The 20,872-nt window shown below is 45.3% G+C and overlaps 3 protein-coding genes across 3 annotated transcripts; 1 reads left to right on the forward strand and 2 right to left on the reverse strand.

The window, feature by feature from the left end:
- Positions 1–1,550: 1,550 nt before the first annotated feature.
- Positions 1,551–3,802, reverse strand: LOC131271686 (protein takeout). Its single transcript, XM_058273196.1, has 5 exons — positions 3,730–3,802; positions 3,173–3,291; positions 2,022–2,277; positions 1,765–1,917; positions 1,551–1,699 (listed from the first exon to the last, which is right to left on the reverse strand). The coding sequence occupies exons 1-5, from the start codon at positions 3,800–3,802 to the stop codon at positions 1,551–1,553; spliced, it is 750 nt and encodes a 249-aa protein (XP_058129179.1).
- A 1,600-nt stretch (positions 3,803–5,402) lies between these two features.
- Positions 5,403–12,210, reverse strand: LOC131272361 (uncharacterized). The gene is made up of 5 exons (XM_058274073.1): positions 12,147–12,210; positions 7,941–8,050; positions 6,320–6,450; positions 5,953–6,236; positions 5,403–5,884 (listed from the first exon to the last, which is right to left on the reverse strand). The coding sequence occupies exons 1-5, from the start codon at positions 12,208–12,210 to the stop codon at positions 5,733–5,735; spliced, it is 741 nt and encodes a 246-aa protein (XP_058130056.1). The 3' UTR covers positions 5,403–5,732.
- Positions 12,211–18,834: 6,624 nt separating this feature from the next.
- Positions 18,835–19,750, forward strand: LOC131259141 (uncharacterized). The gene is made up of 3 exons (XM_058260567.1): positions 18,835–19,006; positions 19,104–19,526; positions 19,599–19,750. The coding sequence occupies exons 1-3, from the start codon at positions 18,835–18,837 to the stop codon at positions 19,748–19,750; spliced, it is 747 nt and encodes a 248-aa protein (XP_058116550.1).
- Positions 19,751–20,872: the final 1,122 nt, after the last annotated feature.

The following is a 20,872-nucleotide window of genomic DNA, read 5'->3' on the forward strand; positions in this document are numbered from 1 at the left end:
CAAGCGACTGTTCTCATACAGGTCATTTGCATAACATTGCATCTGCAATTAATGGCGTTCAAAGATCAGCCGCTCGAAAGCGATAATTTTGAGGCATGCGACCTGAAGCTGTAATCGTCAACGGAGACTTAGGAATGGTACACGAGATGATGTCGACGAATCGCTGACCTTGAACGTCTTCTGCCCTGCACCGTCACTCCGCAAATGTAAAATATTTGTTCTGCGGTGGAATTATGTAGTCCCGAATAATGGTGCAAGATCATTAGAAGCTAACAACGAGGCGCACCTACAAGTGTTTAGCGGAAAATAAAACCTGCTCCGTAAACAATTTGCTCAACCGATCGAGTGTTTATTTGCTCGTCAAAAATTTCCTGCCTCATGCCAAATTGACGTCAGCCGGCAGGTCTGCTCTGCTTAGAACTGGCAATTGTTCCGGCGATGACTCGCCTTGCGGACGTTCGGGGTAATTTCTTTGATGAAGCCACATGCTTGACCGATGCCAAGGAAACCGGCTGAAGTTCGCAGAACATGCTGGAAAAATTCGCCCCCCGACCTTCGTTTGTCGGGTGCCTCGTGGCCGCGTGAAGGTCAATCTCATGATGAAAGTCAACTAAATGATTAATTAACGGGTGTGAGATTAGGCAAATCATTCAGCTCGTAAGCGGCGCGATAGGAGACGGTTTGGGGAAGAAAACTCGTTTGAGAAAACGATCGGTGCGCTGGGTTGGGTTTTGAGATTGAATATTTATGCATCGAAGCCGACAGCTGATTGATTTTTTTGCACATCGTATTGTTGCTTTGGCATGATTAACGAGTGCTCCTGTGAGGAGGGTATTCGTTCTGAAGTAAACTTTGTGTTGCTTGAGAAGCGAAACCCCCTTAGAATGCATTAGCTCCTTTAGAATAGGAATTTTAATCCTCCATTACAAACTGAAACAAAACACTCATTTAAGGTTGTGTTTTAAAATGCTTTTTTCCTATTCTAGCTTTTCTTCTATTCTTATCTATCCTACAGTTTAACCATTGGCTTCTATTACACTATTCCTTGAACTGTAATGTAATGGAAAATAAAAATTGTAATGTATAGAGTCACAATCACACGTCTAGAAGGGGCAAATTATTTACATTTACAACCTTTGCACAACACAATGCACATCAATGCCACGATCGCCCTCAATTAACCTCGGCCTATCCTTTTGCCAGCAGGTGACACTAAGCGTTTTATGGAATTACTGCGTCGTCCATTGCTGCTTGAGACTTGAGAGTCATAACCACACTTTCCACGATCGAGTGCACGTTAATCGGTAGTAAAAACGGAATCGAAATTAGGGCGATAAAAAGGGTCTATCAAATGGGTAACCTTGTCTTACCTTAGCACGTAGGAGGGCGATGGAAACCGTTTCCCGTTGACCGGATGAAAAGGGGGTTTGGAATGGAATTCGCTAGGTTTTTGTTGTGTTTTTATTACGCTACAAATATAATAAATACCAGCTCGAAAGCTGAACGATCCATGCCGGAAGGGTTTTGCCCCGGCCGATCGGGTTCGTCCTCTAGTCCAACCACTGTTCCACCGGAATACGATCGAAGATCTGCTGCAGGAAGGAGTGCAAGTGTTCGGTCAGCTTCGTCCGCAGCTGGGGTTTCATCTCTTTCAGCAGCTCCTGGGCGTTCGTGTTGATGAACAGATTCATCGCGGCGTCTAACAAATACCGAAAACAAATGATTTCAACGTCCGACGGCAAGCGACGAACCGGCGCTACTCACGAATGATGGCGTTCTGGTTGGCGATGTTCTCCACGCCCATCTTGATCTCCTTCACGCTGAAGTCCATTTTCGTCTGGTCAACCGTTAGATAGGTTTGTCCGTCATTGCCCTGGTACGGGGTCGCCTTGAAGTAAGTTTTCGCCTTGACGCCCTCTTCGCCGACGACGACGACGATGTGGAGAGTGTGGAGAAAGTGAATCGTAAATTAATCATTCCATCCTTTCCCTGCCCATTCGGGGCTCCCCTCCACCACCTACCGTACTCGCCCCAGTACTCGCCAGCGCCGGAGGCCTGCAGGAGCAGCAGCACCCCGGACGACCGGTACTGGGCGGTCGCTTTGATTTTCGGGATCTCGATCGTCATCTGGAACTGCATGGAGTCGATGTCGGAGCGCACGTTCACGATGGACAGGTTGCTCACGCCGTACGCCTCGATGTTGCGGAAGCTGGCCCGATAGCCGTCCGGTCCGCTGCCGAGCGCGATGCTGATCTCATCCACCACGACGGGTTCCACCTGGGAAAAAGGGCAGGGAAATCGAGAAAGATAAAGTATGCGCGTCGTGAAGTGGGGGGGGGGGGGTTGGGGGGAGCGTGAGCCAGTTCTCCTCCTCCTTTGTTCCCTTGGGCCACCGAGTTCAAAATGCGTACGTGACGATGGGCACGCTTCCGGGACTGGCCTCGACTGACCGACTGACCAATCGGACGGAGTTTGGGAATGCAGGGAATCAGAACGCTGTTCCTTCATCAAGCATTCAAATCACTCTCGTCTCGCTTCACCGGGGAAAGGCATTAATGAGAAACCCAAAACCGATCGATCCAACCCGGTTCGTTACGTAGTTATTGTAACCGAAAGCACGTATACCATTTTTAATGCAAACGTTGTTTTAAGTGACATTATTTGTAGATTCTTTTAAATGTTTTCAAATGGTGGTTTTAAATTGTAGTGACTATCTAGGTAAGCTGTGGTGATTCACAGTAACATGTTCCGTGTTTCTAACAATGTGGAATCTTTCAACACACGGCACACAACGCCGTTGCCGACTCACTGAAGTGACATGATTTCTTACACTTGATTTCAATTACCATAATCTAGGTGAAGTGTTGTTTCGTGTGCATACATCCAAGCTCGTTGTTTCGTGTAATTTATCTATAAAACTCTCACGTTCTGGGGTGAGACAATTCCAGAAACCCTTGCGCAACGTTTTAATCGTGCGAAAGTCCGTTTGATCTTCCATCCGGAGCCGGTTTGTTAAATCGTATCTGATGGAACATTAAACTGTGCGGTTCTACAACACTTTACGATGAGATTAGATCGCAAATTTGTACCCCTCTCCGGAGCCTCTGTGAAGCCGAGTGTATGTTCTCTATAACGTTTTGCACATTAGTTTATGGTTTTCAATAATACTCACATCAACGACACCGATTTCAGGGATTCCTCGGCGAATGAAACTGGCCAGCTTGTTCGCAGCATATCGCAGACAGTCGTTCACATCCGGCGCGTCCCTTTCACATCGATGCATGTAGTAGGCTAAAAGAAGCAGAAGGCGGAACACGGGAGGGATGAGAAAACGGTATACATGAAAGATCTTGCGTGTCACAGATGGCTTGCCGATGAATAATAACACACTTGTCAAAAATGGTGGACTTCATGAAAAGAAAACCTCTCATAAAAATCCGCAAATGAAAGTGGCCAATTTGCGAAGCGTAGTTTCAGCTGTGACGTGAATAAAACATTCCCCGCCAAAAAAAAACACACACGAAGGATAAATAAAAAGATGTACGCCTCTCGTATTTCGTAACACTTGAGGTTCGAGTGAGTTTCGCGTAAAAAAACAGCTGACAGCAGAAAGCCGAGGGTATGGAAAGCGGCGCAGGTTTGAAGATGTAACTGACAGGGCTCCAATAATCGAAGCCCACCCCTATTATCGGACCATCTCGTGTGCTTTTCAGCGCCAGAGCTACTTACGTATGTCTTGGCAGAAGACCGCCTGAAGGAAGATCATCGCCGTCAGAGTCAACGAACGCACCGTGATCGTCATTTTGCTGATGGAAAGATGGAAACGGCCAACGGCAATCGCAAGGGGGTACGCGTTCTTTTGCACGACCAGTAGTACCGGTTAGGAAGCGGATCGTCGATGCTATGCCGGTACCGTTGCTGGAGCTGGCTGAAGAACTTCTGCGCACCGTTCGGTGTGCTTGCGATCTGAGATTTGCAGTGACGCACGTTACGCTCAGGAGCTGAAATGGAGGCGATGAGATGAAATGGAAGTTGAATTTTAGTTCGCACTATAAACTTTAATAGCACAGAATACGAAATGTGTTCTCGTATGTCGTGAAAACAGATAGAGCTAACGAACGAAATCTTTGCCTTACGTTGTCCATTTCGCGACCATAAAATTAAAACGGATGATGAGGACATTTCAAATGACAAAGGCAATTTTCTACTTCAACTTTTAAATTTTTTCGCATCAAAAACCATCTCAATGTCTTTCAAACAAACTGACACGCTTAGACACGACAAAAATCGATCTAATATTTTAGGAAAGTAAAAGTCTTCCGACGTGATCCCGCTACGGAACTTGTCACATTTCACTTCCGGTGTTGTGGCAACCAATTTCTATCCTTGTCGAGTGGGGTTTCCCAACACACTCCCGGAATCGAGCAACAGCAGCAGCAAAGCGAAGAAACAAACACACTCTACTGCACACCGGTACCACCAATTTCCCCCTGTCCCGTTATGCCTCATCATTATTGGCAGAGAATAATTAATGCCAGACGTTGCAACACCACACACTTCAATCTGAACGGTATTTGGTCGCGAAGTTTGAGACATTGTTCAACGAAAGCACTTCACCGCTGGGACCTTTATTTTGTTTTTTGCACAAGAAAAAAACCCTTCTCAACCCACCACACTCACCCTCGGGGACGGCTCGGTCTGCTTCAGGAGGTCTTCGGTGTAGCGTACGTGCTGTTATCGATGCTGTTGGTGCTGTGGTTCACTCGCGAATAACCGCGCCACGCCGGACGGTTGTTTGTTTTATCTACTTTCTTTTCCGCGAGAGTCGACCGAAGAAAACGGTTCCATTCCACCGAGGAGAAGCCTCTTGCGAAAGACGGAAGAGCAAAAGGTCGGAAGCGAGAGAACCACCGGTGCCACTTTTTGCTGCACTCGATCTTCTGACGCACGGAAACTTTCTCCACTCGATCGACGCTGGAACGGAAGCGCCTTTTGGATGGTTTCACGCACAGCACCCGTGAGCTTTTTTGCTGCTCGAAATACAGAAGCTTTATGGGAGCTTTCCGGATGCCAGAGTTTCTCAAAGTGGTTTCCGGTATTCCTGTACTTAGGATTTTTTATGATAGCTTATCGGAAGAAGTCAGTAAGAAAATCAAACTAGGTCAGTTTAACCTAAAAACATTACCATCTTATTTTTTCAACCTTCAAATCATTTTAAAATTGGGAAAACATATTTCTACACGTTTGATTTAGAATAAAATATTTTATTTTGCAATCGAATCTATTTTCTTTACTCAACGGAACCATTTAACACAATGTTGTCCTCTTGATTTTTTTTTATTCAGTTTTTATTTAATGAATCATCGATTTTCCAACATTCCCATTTCATAAACTTGAGAGCACAGTGCCTACTATTTAAGACGGCTGCCGGTTGGGTCTATTTGTACTGTAGAGAATTTTATTTTGCATAAGGAATCGACCCGCACTAGAACCGATACGATACTGATTGAAACCATATTCATGCGTGCTTAATAAAGGTTTTTGCAAATTGTCTTTCTCTTTAAAGGCGTCTCAAATCTCCCGCTCGGTAGCAGCAAGAAGAAAGCGGTTATTATAAGGGGGTGAGTCAAAGGCCCACGTCTGAGCTTATTACAAACTAAAACAACAGTATCACATGATGCCCGCGTCCCGAAGAAACAAACCCGACTGTTTCCCGACCCTCCGCGGCCCGTTTAGTCCACGACGAAGAAGTGGATCGGGACGTTGTCCAGCAGCTGGTTGGCGATGCCGGCGAACTCGGTCGAAAGCTTCTTCTGCAGCTGGGGTTGCAGCGCCCGCAGGACTTCGTGTCCGTTCTCCTTCAGGAAGAGGTTCGTGGCTTCCGCTGCAGAAATGAAAATCGTAATGGTTAGAGAAAAGGGTCGTGACGTTGGGTGGCCCTGGTGCACTCACTAAGGATGCGGTTGTTGTTGAAGATCTTCGAGACGCTCAGGCGCGGCTTCTTGATCGACAGGTTGAGGTCGAGCTTCTCGACGCGCAGATGCATGCCGGTCGGCTTTTCGTTCGTCGACACCAGACCCTTGACGTCGGCGGTCACTCCATCGAACACGGCATCGAAGTCACCGGAGCCGCTCGCCGGAATGATGATCAGCACGCCGCTGCTCGTGTACTTCGCGTGGATCGTCAGCCGAGGGATGGTCAAGCGCGCCTCGAACGGTTTGTTTCCATCGGCGAGTCTACGAAACGAAACGATGAAAAGTGATTTCAAAAAGAAACGGTTCTAAACAGCGCAAAGGTCGCTCACGCAAGCAGCACTTACTTGATCGAACGAACGGTGAAATTGCTCGCACCGAACACTTCCATGTTCTTCAGGTTGATGCGATATCCTTGAGGTCCGCCGGTCAGTTGCAGCGACAGCTGATCCATCACGAACGGCTCGACCGAGGGCAGCTGTGGGGGAGCGGGAGAAAGGGGAACGGAAGGCGATTAGTCGGATGTTAGAAAACCCTCAACCCCACACTTCCTTGGCATGTCGTGCGAAATTTATAGAACCATTCAATCGAAAAGGCCGCCGAAAAGCACAAAAAGAGAAAGGAAACCCGCGTGAACCTCTCCTATTCGCGCCATCGAACCACTTTATTAGGTTCAGTGTCAGAAGTGACATTAGTTTCATGGTTTTTGTTTCGTACACGTCTGCTCAAACCGGTAGCAACAATTTCCTTTCGGCACCGGGGGGAGAAACCGGACGCGCAACCGGACAACAATAAGGAAACCATAAAAACACACCACACCGGCATCGGTTGTGGAAGGAGGAAGGTGGTTTGATCTGTCATTTAGAGTGCACTCAATGGCGGCTGGGGATTCGGTTGAGTGCAGCACGGAAAGCAGTTAAAAGTTTTACGACCGTTAATTGCAAGCGAGCATTCATAAATGGCGAATGGATCGCAATAATTTTTTATCGGGTAATAATTTATTTGATGTTGTTTACAGTTCATTGCTCTGGGTAATTATTCAATTTATCGACTCGAACATGGCATGCTGTGATTATAGCAACGTATCAGTTTTATTTAGTTAAATATTTAAAATCCTCAATCGTTGCAGAATAAATTACATTCTTAATGTATTATCAATTCCAAGGTGAATTGTTATACACAAACATGCATCAATTGTAAAGGAATGCAGCTAGCCTAAGCTGATAGCTATTTTCGTCTATCCACCGACTAAAACATCTTCATCTGCATATAATTTACGACACAAGAAACAACCGGAGTCGGAAGAAGCTCCAACCCAGCAACCCGGTTTGCTGCAAGGTGGACTCATTTATTTGGGCCGAATCTCGCTGGACCTTGGCCATCAACCCGGGCGTCGTGACGAATATAAGCCGGGCGCCATTGACACTGAACTTCACTATCGTCGCACGTCGGTGGAAGGGAGAATTGGGAACTTTTGGGGGCTTTTCGTGGGCTTTTTTGTTTTACTGTGCCGGCAGTGGTAAATATTTGTTGCCCGCTTCACACCACGTTGCATAATCGAACCAGGTGTTGGAAGTGGTCAGTCGATCGCGTCAGCAGTGGCATTGCCGCCGACCATGAAGAGGTTGTGATCCGTGAAGGTGGAGGGAATGGAACACACACACACATGCAAACACACAGAATTATCGGCCACATTAGGAAGCCTAGGGGGGAAAAACATATTCGCCCCCTTTGAGACGGCAGGGTTAAGCGAAAGTGAACTAAAACCTGTTTTGGCATGGCGGTGTGGTTCTTCTCTATTTTGGTTCCTTCGTCTTCGTCCTCGCGTATGTCTGGGCTCGTGTCTTGAAGGAACGCATTTCCATCTCATGTTTTTACTTCGCAGTTGTCTTTTCGGGCTTCTATCTGTCAGAACAAGCTAACCTTCTGTCCGGACACGGCGCTGTTTGACACTTTGCGGACACTTACCTTAATCTCGGGGATACCGCTGGAAAGATAAGGGCGAAGATGCTGGAGGGCTTCCTTCAGGCAGTCGGGCAGGGCCGGGTCCGAGCGGCGACATTGCTTGATATAGCGTGCTGTTGGCGGGAAGAAAGCGAGAGATGGTGGAAGATTAGTCACCTGTTGAGCAGCTTTATTGATATTACTCTCCATTGCGAAGTTTTCGAAGAACTTTGTTTATTTGCTTATTTAAATTCAGTCAACGATGTTTGACTTCCTCGAGAGACTTCCAAATATCTCGAGGCGTGAGCAAAAATTATTTCAGATTTCGCAATAATACGCAACATGCCGAGGTTGTGGTCATTGGAATCAAAAGTGTGTGTTTAACATCTTAAGCACTTTGTAGGTACACTGATATTTACAAAGCTTTAATGGCGAGCCAACACATAAGTAAATATTTTACTCTTTAAAAAACTAGAATGAATACAAATAGAATCGGTACGGAGTAACGCTTTGCTAAGTAACTGAACCAGATAATCACTCGCCGTAAACTACGCATACCTCGGTGGGAAATCACGAAAGACGGTGACAAGTTTGTTCACCTTCCATGGCGAGACGTGCCCTGATGCAGCTGGTGCATGGCGTTGCAATGGAATTTACCAATCGCAATCGTGGTCTATCAAGGTTATGCTGAAAGTTGAACGACTTCACCCAAAGTCTGTGGTGCTTAGACATCGACGATTTCGTGCTGGAAATGGTTCGCTTGAAACATTCAACGTCAGGTGTCATGTACTCCTCCAGTAAACCGGTCTAGTTTATAAGTGGAACCAACGGTGACGAGTTTGGAAGTGGATTTACGCAGTCGTTTGCTTAATCCAGCGGCTTTAGTAAAGCTGAGTAGTTAGTAGTCTATAATTTATTTTATTAATGTTTAATGGAGTTAAGTACATCGTCTACTTTATCTACTCCATTGTCATTTAGCCGGCCCGTTTGTGGCATTTTGAGCTACATGAAAGGTCATATGGTTTGAAATCCTCCTTAAAAAACCCAGTCCTCCACTGATCCTCCAAAAGTCAGCTGGATTTAAATTGCCTAACCTAACCATTAAGCAGCTAGCGAACTACATGCGCCAGCGGGCACTTCGCCGTGAAGACGTTTCATGGACCATCCAAGGACGTCCTCCAGCTGTTTAGCGTGTAAACACCATTTACTTAGGCCTCGCCGACCACGCAGGTGAGTCACTTCGACAGCTAACGGGTCTCTTGGGGCTACGCCGTGGTTCGACGACCGTAGGAGTCCATTTGGTTACTGCGACCGGACTCAAATTAAGTAATAAACCTTAATCACAGACATTTGGAGGTTATCAATCTGTTTACTCTAACGGAACGTGCTAGGTTAGACTAGACTCGCCTTAACCTGGTATGATAAGATGTGTTCTTAGTTGACTAAGCTTTACTTGAACGTGGCTTGGAAGTAGTGATTTCTAACTCCTATTAGATATACCAACAAATCGAATAGACCACATTGAAGTCCAATTGAACCGCGAGGCAGAGGCGGTGATAATTTTCCATTATTCATCCTACTTTCGCCTAAAGGAGTGTCTGTGTGTCAAATCAGGCTGCGGCCGACGACTTCCTCACTTTCACTCGCCGCGTTTCACAGTGTGGGCTGTGTTTTTCTTTCATACTCGGCACATTTTTCCTTCTCCACCAAGTTAAGTACTCATTGCCACCTCAGGTGGTCACCATCTTTCGCCGCCCAACACTGGACGCCATTACAAACGGGGTTGCATAACTGTGTTCGCTGTGAAAAGTAAATAAAAATACTCCATGTCACCGTTGGGGTTTGTTTTTTCTACCAGCCTAGAGTTTAGGAGAGACACACAGAAACACGCGAGAGACTGATCGCTCAGGTCGTGCTAAACGTGCCGGCTGAAAGGACGGGTTAGGAAAGGTGTATTTCAATTAAGAATTATGCCTATTGAGTTTAATAGACCAAGAACACGTGCTAGATGGGGTAATTTGACGACTAATCGGATGCATTTTCTCACCCCAACCTCTGCCGCGAATGTTTTATGACACTTGATTCCGGGTGCTTCCCGGGAAAAAACACCCGACACGGAACTGACCGTCCGTGGAGGAAGGTCTAGAATAAAATGTGAGTCTCGAGTAATGCGATTCGATTGACGCATTCTAAGCTTATCGAGCACTCGATCGGGGGGAGTGGGAGTCGAACCGACCGGAAAGCACACAGAACTCACCCTGGCGCTGATTGAGAACGGAAAACAACGCACGGGTCGGTTAACAATAATGAGAAATTGTTCGAAAGTAATCGCGCCTGTTGCGCAACCCGAAAGGGGAGAATGAATATCAATGCCTGGGAAGGTATGATGTTGAAGGTTTCTTTTGCTTGATTTTTACCCTTTGCAGGGAGAAGAAGGTGCGAATGGGAGATGAGGCGTCGTGTGGCGTGGACGCGACCTTGAAGATACCGTACCATTCGGTCATGGGCTGGCGCATCTGTGCCTCGACATTGACCCACTGACACTTCGTTAAGTGAACCCGTGGCGAGAAATAACAAATGGAGTTCGTCTGCCACGTCTTCGCCGAATAGCCGACGGGTACTGTTAGGTGGTCATGAACCGCTGATGATCGTTGTGGGGAACATAAAAAGACCCCCATTGGAGTGGAGTCGACACCGGCAACATCGGGCGAATAGGGTCCTCTTGTGAATGGAGGCACATCAACGGAGGACTCTCATTAATGTCTTCATTATGCGACTTCCATTAAGGTTTGTGACCGGGAGCACACTTTGACGTCAGTGGTGGCTCTATTTTTGAAACATACATTTTAACTCATTCTCAATTCAAGGTGACTGCAAAGTAGTAGAAAACTGAATGCATTTGAATAAAATGTAAGATGTGGTTGAAAGTGAAGAAATTGGTCCCAAACTCTTGAACCTTCCTCCACGGGATCTAATTCTGTATTCTAAAGCAGCAGATGTAAGACAAGAGATTTAAACGCTCCTCAGTCCAAACTGACTCATTCATCATTGAGGCGAAGGAAAATACTACCGATCCAGATCGATTACCTTCGGTCGTTGGCAAACGAATGTGTTCAGAATACTAAACAGAAAGAAGCTCGCCTAGTAACGTCACAATGCAGCACCTGTGCCGGCCGACACCTTCCCAAAGGCTAAGGTTATTTCCTTTGCTTGGCAGTTTTCTCACGCCCCTCATTATCGCACCAACGTGATCGACTCGCCGACGTAATCGGGAATGTCTGCGATGTTTTCACCCTTCCTGCTATTTGCTTCCCCGAAAAGGAAACAATCCCTCTCGAGAGAGGGTCTCGTCTAAGTGCCTAAGGGTGACTCCACGCCCCGTATCGAACTCTCTGCTTGGGCTTGCACTCTGCTTGCGGCTTTAGCAACCGCATGGATGTGTGTGAATTGCGTTCGGTCTGCTGCAAGCGTAAGTGGAATTGTTTTGCGCTAGCATTTTTCCGGTTGCAACACTGACGTGTGTCGGTTAGGAGAGAACTCTCGATCGTACTGGCTTCGCAATGGTGACTAAACACTGTGCCGGGTATTAAGGGACATAGGAAGGCACTTTGGACTTTGGCGGAGGTATAAAACCAACGATCGTTGACAAGAGGTAGAAAATTATTTTTTTATCCTGAAGAGATCTTAAACCAACAATCATTCGGTAGGGGTAAAAAGTACAAATTATACCTCTTTGCCATATACTTTAAAGCTCATCAGCTTGGTCACTTAATGGACCTGAAGCCATTGCCTCAGACGAAGTGATACTCTTCGGACCATAACGACCAATAAAGGTGGAAATTCCCAGAATCTATTATTAGATATCAACATGCTTAAAGCACAACTTCTTAATTTCAGTCAATCAGCCGAAGGACTTGATGCGTGTCGTTAGCCACACTCACAAAACCTTCAAATGACCGACACTGAACCACCGCTAATAGAAAGAAGATGCCCTCCAGCAGCGCTGCTCTCATCTTGTTTCTCGTCCAGGGACGATTGACCACATTTGAAGGGCAAGTTCACGACGTTTGCTTAAAAATCAAGCCGATTGAACGAGATCCGCTTAGATATACCGAACATTACCTTCGCTCGAGATTAAATGGCGGGTTTGAGGTAAGCGCATTAACACGTCTACGCAGAGATACTTGTTTTTCTTAATTTTATATAACGCAGAGTCAATTGTTTACTTACGAACTTCCTGTCCGACGGCCAAACTAGCGGCCAGTGCGCAGAACACGACGGTAAACTTCAGCATCGTGGCGTTAATAAGGGGCGATTTGAAGGGCTTGAAGTAGTACAACACACAACCGACACACAACACGAAACCGTCTGCACTATCCGCGAAGCACCGAAGAACTGGCCGGATGAACCTGATCGACTGTCGAATGTCACCCTGGAGGGGCCGGGAACTTCTGAACTCTGCCGGACGCACAACGCGGGCGTTGCGTTGGGATTGTTTTCAATTGAATTATGCTGACACTTCCTATTAGTGCGCTTTTCACTTCACTTGACAAACGGGGGAACTTCACTTGGTCGTCGTTCCTGTTGTACTGGCAAATAAAACGTTGTTAGAGCTATCGGACCTCTGGGGTGGAACTGTTCTGCTCGAGAATGTTGGACGTCCGCGATCGGCAAGCTCACTACAACGTCTGCTGACCGTCGCGATGGGCATCAGCTCTTTTAATGATTCTTGGTCGGTTCGCGCAGCAGCTCGGTGATCGTACGATCGCGAGTTGCAGCCGATCCTTCCACGCGCGAGTTGCACGACGACCGGCTGCTATGCGACGTACCGTGCGCCCGGAAAGGTGATCGTATCTTTGGAGATAAAAGTCGTACGACACATCTCTACGGCGATTTGATTGATGCAGTTAGGAGGAAGATAATTGATTAGAATTCAAAACCGAATTATTTTAGATTAGTTCAATAAGTTTAGAAGTATAAAGCTAGTAGTCGACATTGATGTAAAGTTTCTTTCATATTGACTCATTTGTTTTAATTTTTATATATTTAATTTAAAAAAAAAATAAGAGACCTGCTATGAAATTATATGCCTCAAAAATTGAAGCAGATGGATTGAGCAAAAAAAATCGAATTATGCGTGATCACGAACATCTTCCACTGACATTAAGCAATCATCAAAAACAATTACAGAATGGCGAAGAACGTAGTAGTGCCAATGTTTGTTCCTTGATTTCTTGTACTGCTTCGCATTGGTCTGGTGGTGGTTAACCTTGACAGTGAAATCAGTGAGTGAAGCGTTGCTTTCAAGGCCGTCTTCATCCATGAAGACTTGCTTCACACTGCCATTGGTTTCTTACTTTCGCACTCGAGAGTATGGCGAATCTCTTCGCTTCCGGTGCCTTCACCTCAGAGTGTGTTTCAAGGGCGCTCGCCTCTCTGAATTTCTACCGGAAGGTTAGCCAGCATCTCCATTTCGTATCTGTTTTGGAAAGGCTAAGAATCATTGACCGACTGGGTGGAAGAAAAGTCGACAAAAAAACCGATCGATGGAAATAATCTCTGCTGTCGTAGGGGGCATTCAAAGGTGAAGGCGGAGTTCGATGCGGTTGGCAGAGAACGGGTTTTAAGAGGCTGAGTTAGAACATTTTATTCGACGTTTCGAACCGGATCAGATTCGCATGCTCCCCCACCTATTTTAAAGCGGTTAGAGAGGAGAGTTCCCACCTCCACTTTAAGTGAGCCAAAGTCAGAGAAAAGGCTTTGTTTCAATGCTACCGACGGCGTGGTTGGCGACCGGAAGTGCATCTATTCCACGCAAGCGTCTACTAAATACTAAGTCGTTTCGTTTCGATGGCGGTGCTTTCAAGCTGCGCAAATCCTTGCAGTTTGTCGGACGAGTAGGTCACAGGCCGATTTAGTTTCGCCAAATTATAGCAACGGTGTTTTTTGTGTGCCCTTGCAATGGGTTTTCCCCTAAAAAGGACAAAACCGGTTCGAAGAGTATTTGTTTTTCTTCAGTTTTGTTTGATTCCCATCAAACGTCTGCTTCTCTTCGACTCGAGTCATATCCGTGGTGATTTTTAGAACTTTTTGGATTTTTTCATTCATTTAGCGATGATGAAGTCTATTTTCTAATTCCATCTTACGGTGTCCGTTTAAACATATTGAGCTCACATCATTGCAAACAATGATGCTGTGATTTACATAAACGTCCTTGATTGTTGCGTGTAATGATTTGAACAAATAAAATGTAGAATAGAGCTTATATCCGTGATGATTTTTAATTTTTTTTTTTAGTTTTTTGTTAATTTGAGCAATGATGAGGTTTATTTTCTGATTCCATATCAAGGAATGTTTGTTAGGTATTGGATTTTTTTTTTGCATGATTTGCCAAAATGTCTGTTTGATTCAAATAAATCAGTTCGATCCAGTTTAAAAATAGGTATAAGCGATACACAGTATAATGCAAGTAGGAGGAGATACAGAAAAGGAACTACTTTCAAAGAATCATTTCCTCCGAGCTTTGGCCATGGGATAACAGATTAGCCACGCGCAACCAATAGAAATGCATTTATGCCCACGTCAATAAATATACTAACAATATTACCACTTCCTCCAAACCTTACCAGGCGAGCCTTCCAGCGTTTTGCTTCGGCAGAGGCCACTTAACACGCGATTGTGGCCAAATCTCTCAGCTTCAAGGTTCCAAGACTGGGCGCTCGAATTTGCTGTTTATTATTTTAACCACCGAAAACACAACAATTCGAGTGGATAAAGCAAAAAACCGCGTCAGAACCATAGACGCAAATGCGTCGATCATTGAAATGTATCAACAATCATGTAAATGGAGGCAAAGATCAAGATCAATGTTAGGTGCATGATGAAACTACTGCGGTGAACGGTGTTTGAAAAGTTCATTTTTCTTTTAGACGCCGGTCATCCTTCGCTAAATTGTGGCCGGCTATTAGTTTTTTTTTTGGTTATGTATCCAGTGAAAAGTGGCGAACGTTAGTTGACCAAGGTTCGGCCAAGATTGTTAAATGAACACCATGTGTAATTATCGTTGTGGAACCGAGTCCAATTAGATGATAGATCAGATAAAATTATATCTCCAATCTACCGGTGGTGGATTTGGCGAAAAGCAAAACATGCAGTAAAGTGCGAAAAAGGAAGAAGCAATAACACGGCAAGGTTAGCAGAAGCCATTATTTGTTTTGGAATTTTATTATGCACTTAAAGTATGTCTGAAACATATATGTTCTATCGACTTCTTGTATGGTGATATTGAAACTATGCACTCAATTCAATCATGTAAAGTTAAACTCGCTTTGTCAGGAAACAAAATGAGTTCAATTATTCTTCACCTTGGAAGGGTAAATTATGTTTGAAAATTCGATTTTAATTTACAAAGTACATTACACTATATAACCGTTTTTCTATGAATTTAAACGGATTTTTGCATTCAATTTAAAAATTGTAAGTAAAATGAAGCTTAGAAGCTTAAAAGGTTCATGTCTCGGGGATAAACTTTGAAGCTGCAGTGTAACGCATGTAACGCGTAACGATGCTGAGTTTGCTGTAATTCTTTTGAACAAATGTACAACGTTCTCACATTTTGAAGATGCTTTATTTGTTTAACTTCAATTGTCGATAACCATCTCATCTGACATGGTTTATATACTCTCAAATTCTTTTTCAAATTTTCTACACCATTTGTTCCCCTTGATGTTGTTTCATAATTCTAACCAAAATCCAATCCTATTTCCTGTGTTTACATTTTGGACACATTGTTCTTTTTATTCAAATGTCTGTAAATGTCTTTATTATCACACATATGTTTTAAATGAAAATGCATATTTTTAAAATTTTAGTTTTAGAAATTAAGTTAATTTGTTATACTCATTTCTTCGATAGATGTGCAATCAAGGAAAGGAGCACAACTCACACATGTACCATGACTTTACAACCGAATCTTGTTTCGGCGAAAATGTCTACGACACGCGTCCCAACCACTTACCCCCCTTCAAAAGTATCGGAGCGGGGCTTCGGCTGGGGAGGATCGCGTCTTGCACATGGAGTTGCGGAAAGCCTCGCGATCCGAGCGTTCAGTCGTCCGGTGGGCTATGACGGAGAAACAACGTACCTCGCCAGATTTTGCCCTCGAATCGAATCGTTCGTTCCGCGGCATTCCGTGCTGCTGTGTAGAAACCTCCATTTGTCTTCCAGTGTCAGTGACAAGTGTGGCGAAGCGAGATCCGAAGGTAAAGGCAGGGCAGTGGCACGTGCACCATGTGGGGAAGGATTTAAGGCTAGAACGGTCGTGGTCGGAAATGTTGCAACTGCATGCCGGGTGGCCAGTTTGCGTGGATGTTTACTGGCCGAATTTCGAAAGCGAGAAAAAATCTTTTCAAGTGTTCGCGGGAAAAGTGTGGCGCTTCGTGCACGTTCCGGTTCAGGGCGAGGAGTGCTGGAAACTTGTTTTGATTTTTGCAGCATTTCGACCGGGCGGTTCGTTCGGTTCTACAAGGCCGATCGAGTCGATGATCTTTTTTCGAGAGATTCGTGCTCCAGTGTCCTTCGCGAGCTGACGTGCGGTCCGCCGAATGTGTGCCAAGGAAATTTGAATGTTGTTAGTCTGTTTGTAAAGCGTGTAAGGTGGCTGTTTAATGAATGAAAAAAAGCACAACGAAAACCGTTAGAAAGCAACGTGAAAAATATACCCTGATCGGTGGCAATCATAACAAAATACATCTCGTTTCGGATCTATTCGGGGGATTGGTCGACATCGTCTTTATTTCTACGAACGTGCAATGCAGCACCGTTTGTTTGATTTATGCACATAATAAACGATACGAGTATCAAAACCTCCTAGTATCATCGGAATAAAAATGCAACACTTCATTCACAACACTGTAATTAATTAGCCGCCGGGTTGTGTCACGATGGAAAGGACGTCGACACGATTTCGGCTTCACTTCTTGCGCCTCAAACACGATGCACTGAATCGCTGGCAAATCTGTCGCAATGTTTCGATGCATCGGTGCGAAAATCGGTGAGCAAAATTGATGAACCGATCGTTGCTTACAAACAGCTATTAGGAGCCTTATTATTGGCCAATCGTTTTGTTACGCTTTTTGTAAGAAAAAAATTTGACGCACAAAAACGAGTCCTTAAATCTCCCAGTACTAAGTACTTTATTCAAAACAAATCGCCCTTCAAAAATATGTTTGTTTCTTGTCTTATTGCCTACAATTAATAAAGGTGATTTGGGTGAGAACTTGTGATTCAATTATCAGCTAATCATGGCGTGAAATATGGATCGTAAACCCTACTCAATAACTTTATAATAACATGAATTACCAAATCGCACAAACAGTAGCCCCCACGAGTTAATCATGCACGATCTTTAATCGACATCGATCGACCGATGCGGTGTTTGATTTCTCACGGGTTGCTTTGCAGACACAGCCGTCGGCCGCCCCAAGGCGCAAGATGGTAGACGATGCGCAAGTAAACATTACCAATCATAAGCGCAAAACTGGCTCGACCCGAGGCAAACCACTGCGGCATCTTGTAATGCATGCTCGCTCGTACGGCAAATGATTGTGTGTTGAATTTGTTCGCTTTCGACCCGTTTTTGTTTACGTTTCCATTCGGGTCATCCGTGCATTTTGGGAGGCTCATGACGGTGAGGCAACATTTTGCCTGGGCAAACATTTCTTCTGGCATTCTACCGTAACCTGGGTGGCGAAAATTGTGGTGATTGTATGGGCGTAGGGTCTTGCTTCATATACCAATCGCAGTCGGTGTTATGTTGAACGATACGATTAACGCAACAAAGTGGCAAACTCGTAGCATAACGGTAAGAACTGACCATCAACACCATCAGGGGGTGGGACACCATCCCTTGGAGCCGGTTTTGACATTGGATCGAACCGTTAACCACTTGCAGTTTCAATTCGCGTCGCGGAGGTAAACGACACATGAACATCACACTTGCACTTGGGCGATTCGCACCGATGGATGCCGTCCATACGCCGGTTGCCTCATCCGAGGCCGTGCGATCGATTGCATAACGGACGTATATGCATCCATCTTTCTCGCTCGCTTGGAAACGCACCACATCAAGAGGCAATTTACCGGTTTCGTGAAGCGGTTTCACTCTCAGCTTCCCCGTTATGCTGCACCGGCATCGTCCTAACATAATACGAGCGGTGTGGGAAGGTTTGGCTTTTATCTAAGAATTAGCTGTCAAGTGCATGTTTTCGGCGATGCTATAATGCATTCCATGCGTGCCTCAAGCATAATTCGCCAACGAGGGAATGTTGAGGTTGGTTGAAGCTTATCGCATGGAACGATCGGTGGGCGATGGCAAATGGCGAATGCATCGCCGTCGTGACGTAAGGCTTCTTTGCGCCGAAGGTCGACCAGTTTACCATCTGACTCGGTCTGAAGACTTGTTTTCCCGATGATACCGGTCAGCGAGTTTTCTTGCTCCGTGCCGTGCTGGTGAATGTCATTAAACACGGGGCATAAACGGGCGCGCGTTAAATTGGAACGCAAATGTTTCGGTGAGGCAATGAGAATTTCGTGTTGGTGACTTGTGAGTAATGAAGGTTTTCAACAACAAGCTAATTGAAGACTATTTTTTCTTCATATGGAGACTATCTTATTAGCTGTAATGTGTCCTGGTTTTAGAAAAACAACTCACCTTACAATGAATTTCCGGTGGATCCAATTAGAACATCTTTTGTATCAACAACTATACATCCGAGTTTGCTGCAAATTCCTCTTAAAAGCTGCCAAACTATGATCATCCATTGTACTTCAGTTTTGGCCCTCAAGAAGCTCAGATCAAATTTCACCATCGTCGCTAAATAGATCAACTAATAACGATTTGCGTCATTTCAGCCCAAACATGTCTGGTACGAAACTTCAGCTGATGCTGATGCTGCTAGCGGTGGCGATTCAGCAGAGCCTTGCGCAGAGAGAAGTGTTTCGACTGTTTGCCAACTGTCGCTACGGCAAGCCCAACTTCGACCCGTGCATTAAGAAGGCTTTCAATGCCCTGCGGCCATGGTTTAAGACAGGTACGATTAGTCCAAAGTCCCAAAAGCCCAAAAGCGCGCGGCAAATAAAGTTCGTTCGGAGTGAAAAACGACGTTTTAATTATGATCTACCTTGAAGGTCTGCCCGAGTTCAATGTGGCTCCGTTCGATCCGCACCGGGCAGAGTACGTGGAGCAGCGCCGAGGGGACCTCGGAGGGCTCGGAGGGTACCGGTTGCTGCTGACGAACGTGTCCGAGTACGGCTGGGCCCAGTCGGAGGTGACGAAGTACCGAACGGAGCCGAAACACGACCGCATCGTCTACTCGCAATACTTCCCGGAGAAGTCACTCGATGGTGGTTACGACTTTACGTCCAAAATTCTAGGACTGCCGCGCCATACGAGAGGTATCTGGAACCTGACGTTGTACGATTATAGCCAGACGACTACCGTCACACGAATCGGAGGTCCCGGCGGATTGCTGAAGGTCCGCGTGGAGATCGACAAGATTGGCAACATGAAACTACATATCTCGGACTTGTTCCATGGAGTTAAGATCGTCGGTAAGTTGACTTAGTCTGGAGAAGGCTTACGTGACCCGTCTGTTAATATGTTCTTGCTCTCACCATCTCTAGAATCCATCGCCGATTTCTTCATCAACACGATGTGGCAACCGACCTTCCCGTTCATCAAACCGTTAATCAACGACCTCGTCAGTGTCGCCTTTACGGACATCTTCAACGAATCCTTCCGATATTTCCCACTCGATCAGGTGATACGAAGCTAGGAGAAGGGCCGCTAGCAAACGCTCGCACTTGTGATAAGTCATTACGATTCTAGTGTTGTTTTTTTTATAATAAAATGAAAGGTTTAGGAAAATTAAGCTACAACCATTTGAGGTATTTTCCAACACATACACATTTATTTGCTTATTGTCCGGTATTTACAACGCGCCGGCTTCGGTCAGCTTGTTTGGTCAATTAATCCTCGGTCCAGCGATCAACTGATCGCTCGGTTATTATTTGGTTGCATATAGAGTATTCGCGGAAGGTGGGTGATGTGTATGAATTGAAAACCGTATGCTCCTGTTTATTGTCAATCGAACCTGGTTTTGGGTTGCGTCCACTTCGCAATTTCCTTCCTCGTTACACCGCATTGTAAGAATACACGTCTATACTGGTTACCGCTTCGACCTCTCCGGATTTCCGATTATAAATAGTAAAATTACGAACGATGACGATGATTCAACACAGTGCCACTTTGGTAGCGTTAGACTAGAGACCTATGCTAAACAGATAACGCCAGGCAGCCGCCAGAGTGCACCAGTTGTATGTGCATGTTGTGCCTACGGGCAGGTTTAACACGTTCGAATATACACAACGGAGCTGCCAACAGTCAATTTAAAACATTGTCCATAGTGTCTATCTTGTAATAGTTTGATGTGAGACGGTGGTTCAATTAATTAAGAAGACGCACAATTTCGTTGAAAACCTTCCAGGTTCAACAAGTAAATAAGATAATTATTCGTTTTTGGATTACAATTGCACGCTGGACGAATAAGTTTCCGGTTAAAACCTTAAGTACAACATAAACGCAACACCTGCTTTATGGCTTCCTAGACATCGGTTCAACATAGATACAGACACATGAGTACGTGAACTAGTTCCGAATGTGTTACTAACAACGTTATGAGAATTTCGCTAGTTGCCATTTCCAGGTCCAACCGGTGACGTGTAGGTGCGCATTATTAAAGCTTTCGTCGACTCAACTAACAGATGACGGCTCGTCGGGAGCCGTTCTTCCGAATGTATCTAACAGGGAAAGTACATGGGAGAGGGGTGATAGGATGCGGTGCGCCTACTACTCTACGACTAGAACTAGGGGAGGAAACTCGGGCTCGGGAGATACT

Source organism: Anopheles coustani, chromosome 3, assembly GCF_943734705.1.
Source record: "Anopheles coustani chromosome 3, idAnoCousDA_361_x.2, whole genome shotgun sequence".
Classification (NCBI taxonomy): domain Eukaryota; kingdom Metazoa; phylum Arthropoda; class Insecta; order Diptera; family Culicidae; genus Anopheles; species Anopheles coustani.

Coding starts and splice junctions, on each gene's coding strand:
- LOC131272361 (XM_058274073.1), bottom strand. CDS start 12,210: ATGCTGAAGTTTACCGTCGTGTTCTGCGCACTGGCCGCTAGTTTGGCC. Junction 6,451..7,940: donor GCGGTATCCCCGAGATTAAG/GTAAGTGTCCGC, acceptor GCTCCCCCACAG/CTGCCCTCGGTCGAGCCGTT. Junction 6,237..6,319: donor TTCACCGTTCGTTCGATCAA/GTAAGTGCTGCT, acceptor TTCGTTTCGTAG/ACTCGCCGATGGAAACAAAC.
- LOC131271686 (XM_058273196.1), bottom strand. CDS start 3,802: ATGACGATCACGGTGCGTTCGTTGACTCTGACGGCGATGATCTTCCTT. Junction 3,292..3,729: donor GGTCTTCTGCCAAGACATAC/GTAAGTAGCTCT, acceptor TGCTTCTTTTAG/CCTACTACATGCATCGATGT. Junction 1,918..2,021: donor CGAGTACTGGGGCGAGTACG/GTAGGTGGTGGA, acceptor TCGTCGGCGAAG/AGGGCGTCAAGGCGAAAACT.
- LOC131259141 (XM_058260567.1), top strand. CDS start 18,835: ATGTCTGGTACGAAACTTCAGCTGATGCTGATGCTGCTAGCGGTGGCG. Junction 19,007..19,103: donor GCGGCCATGGTTTAAGACAG/GTACGATTAGTC, acceptor TCTACCTTGAAG/GTCTGCCCGAGTTCAATGTG. Junction 19,527..19,598: donor CCATGGAGTTAAGATCGTCG/GTAAGTTGACTT, acceptor CACCATCTCTAG/AATCCATCGCCGATTTCTTC.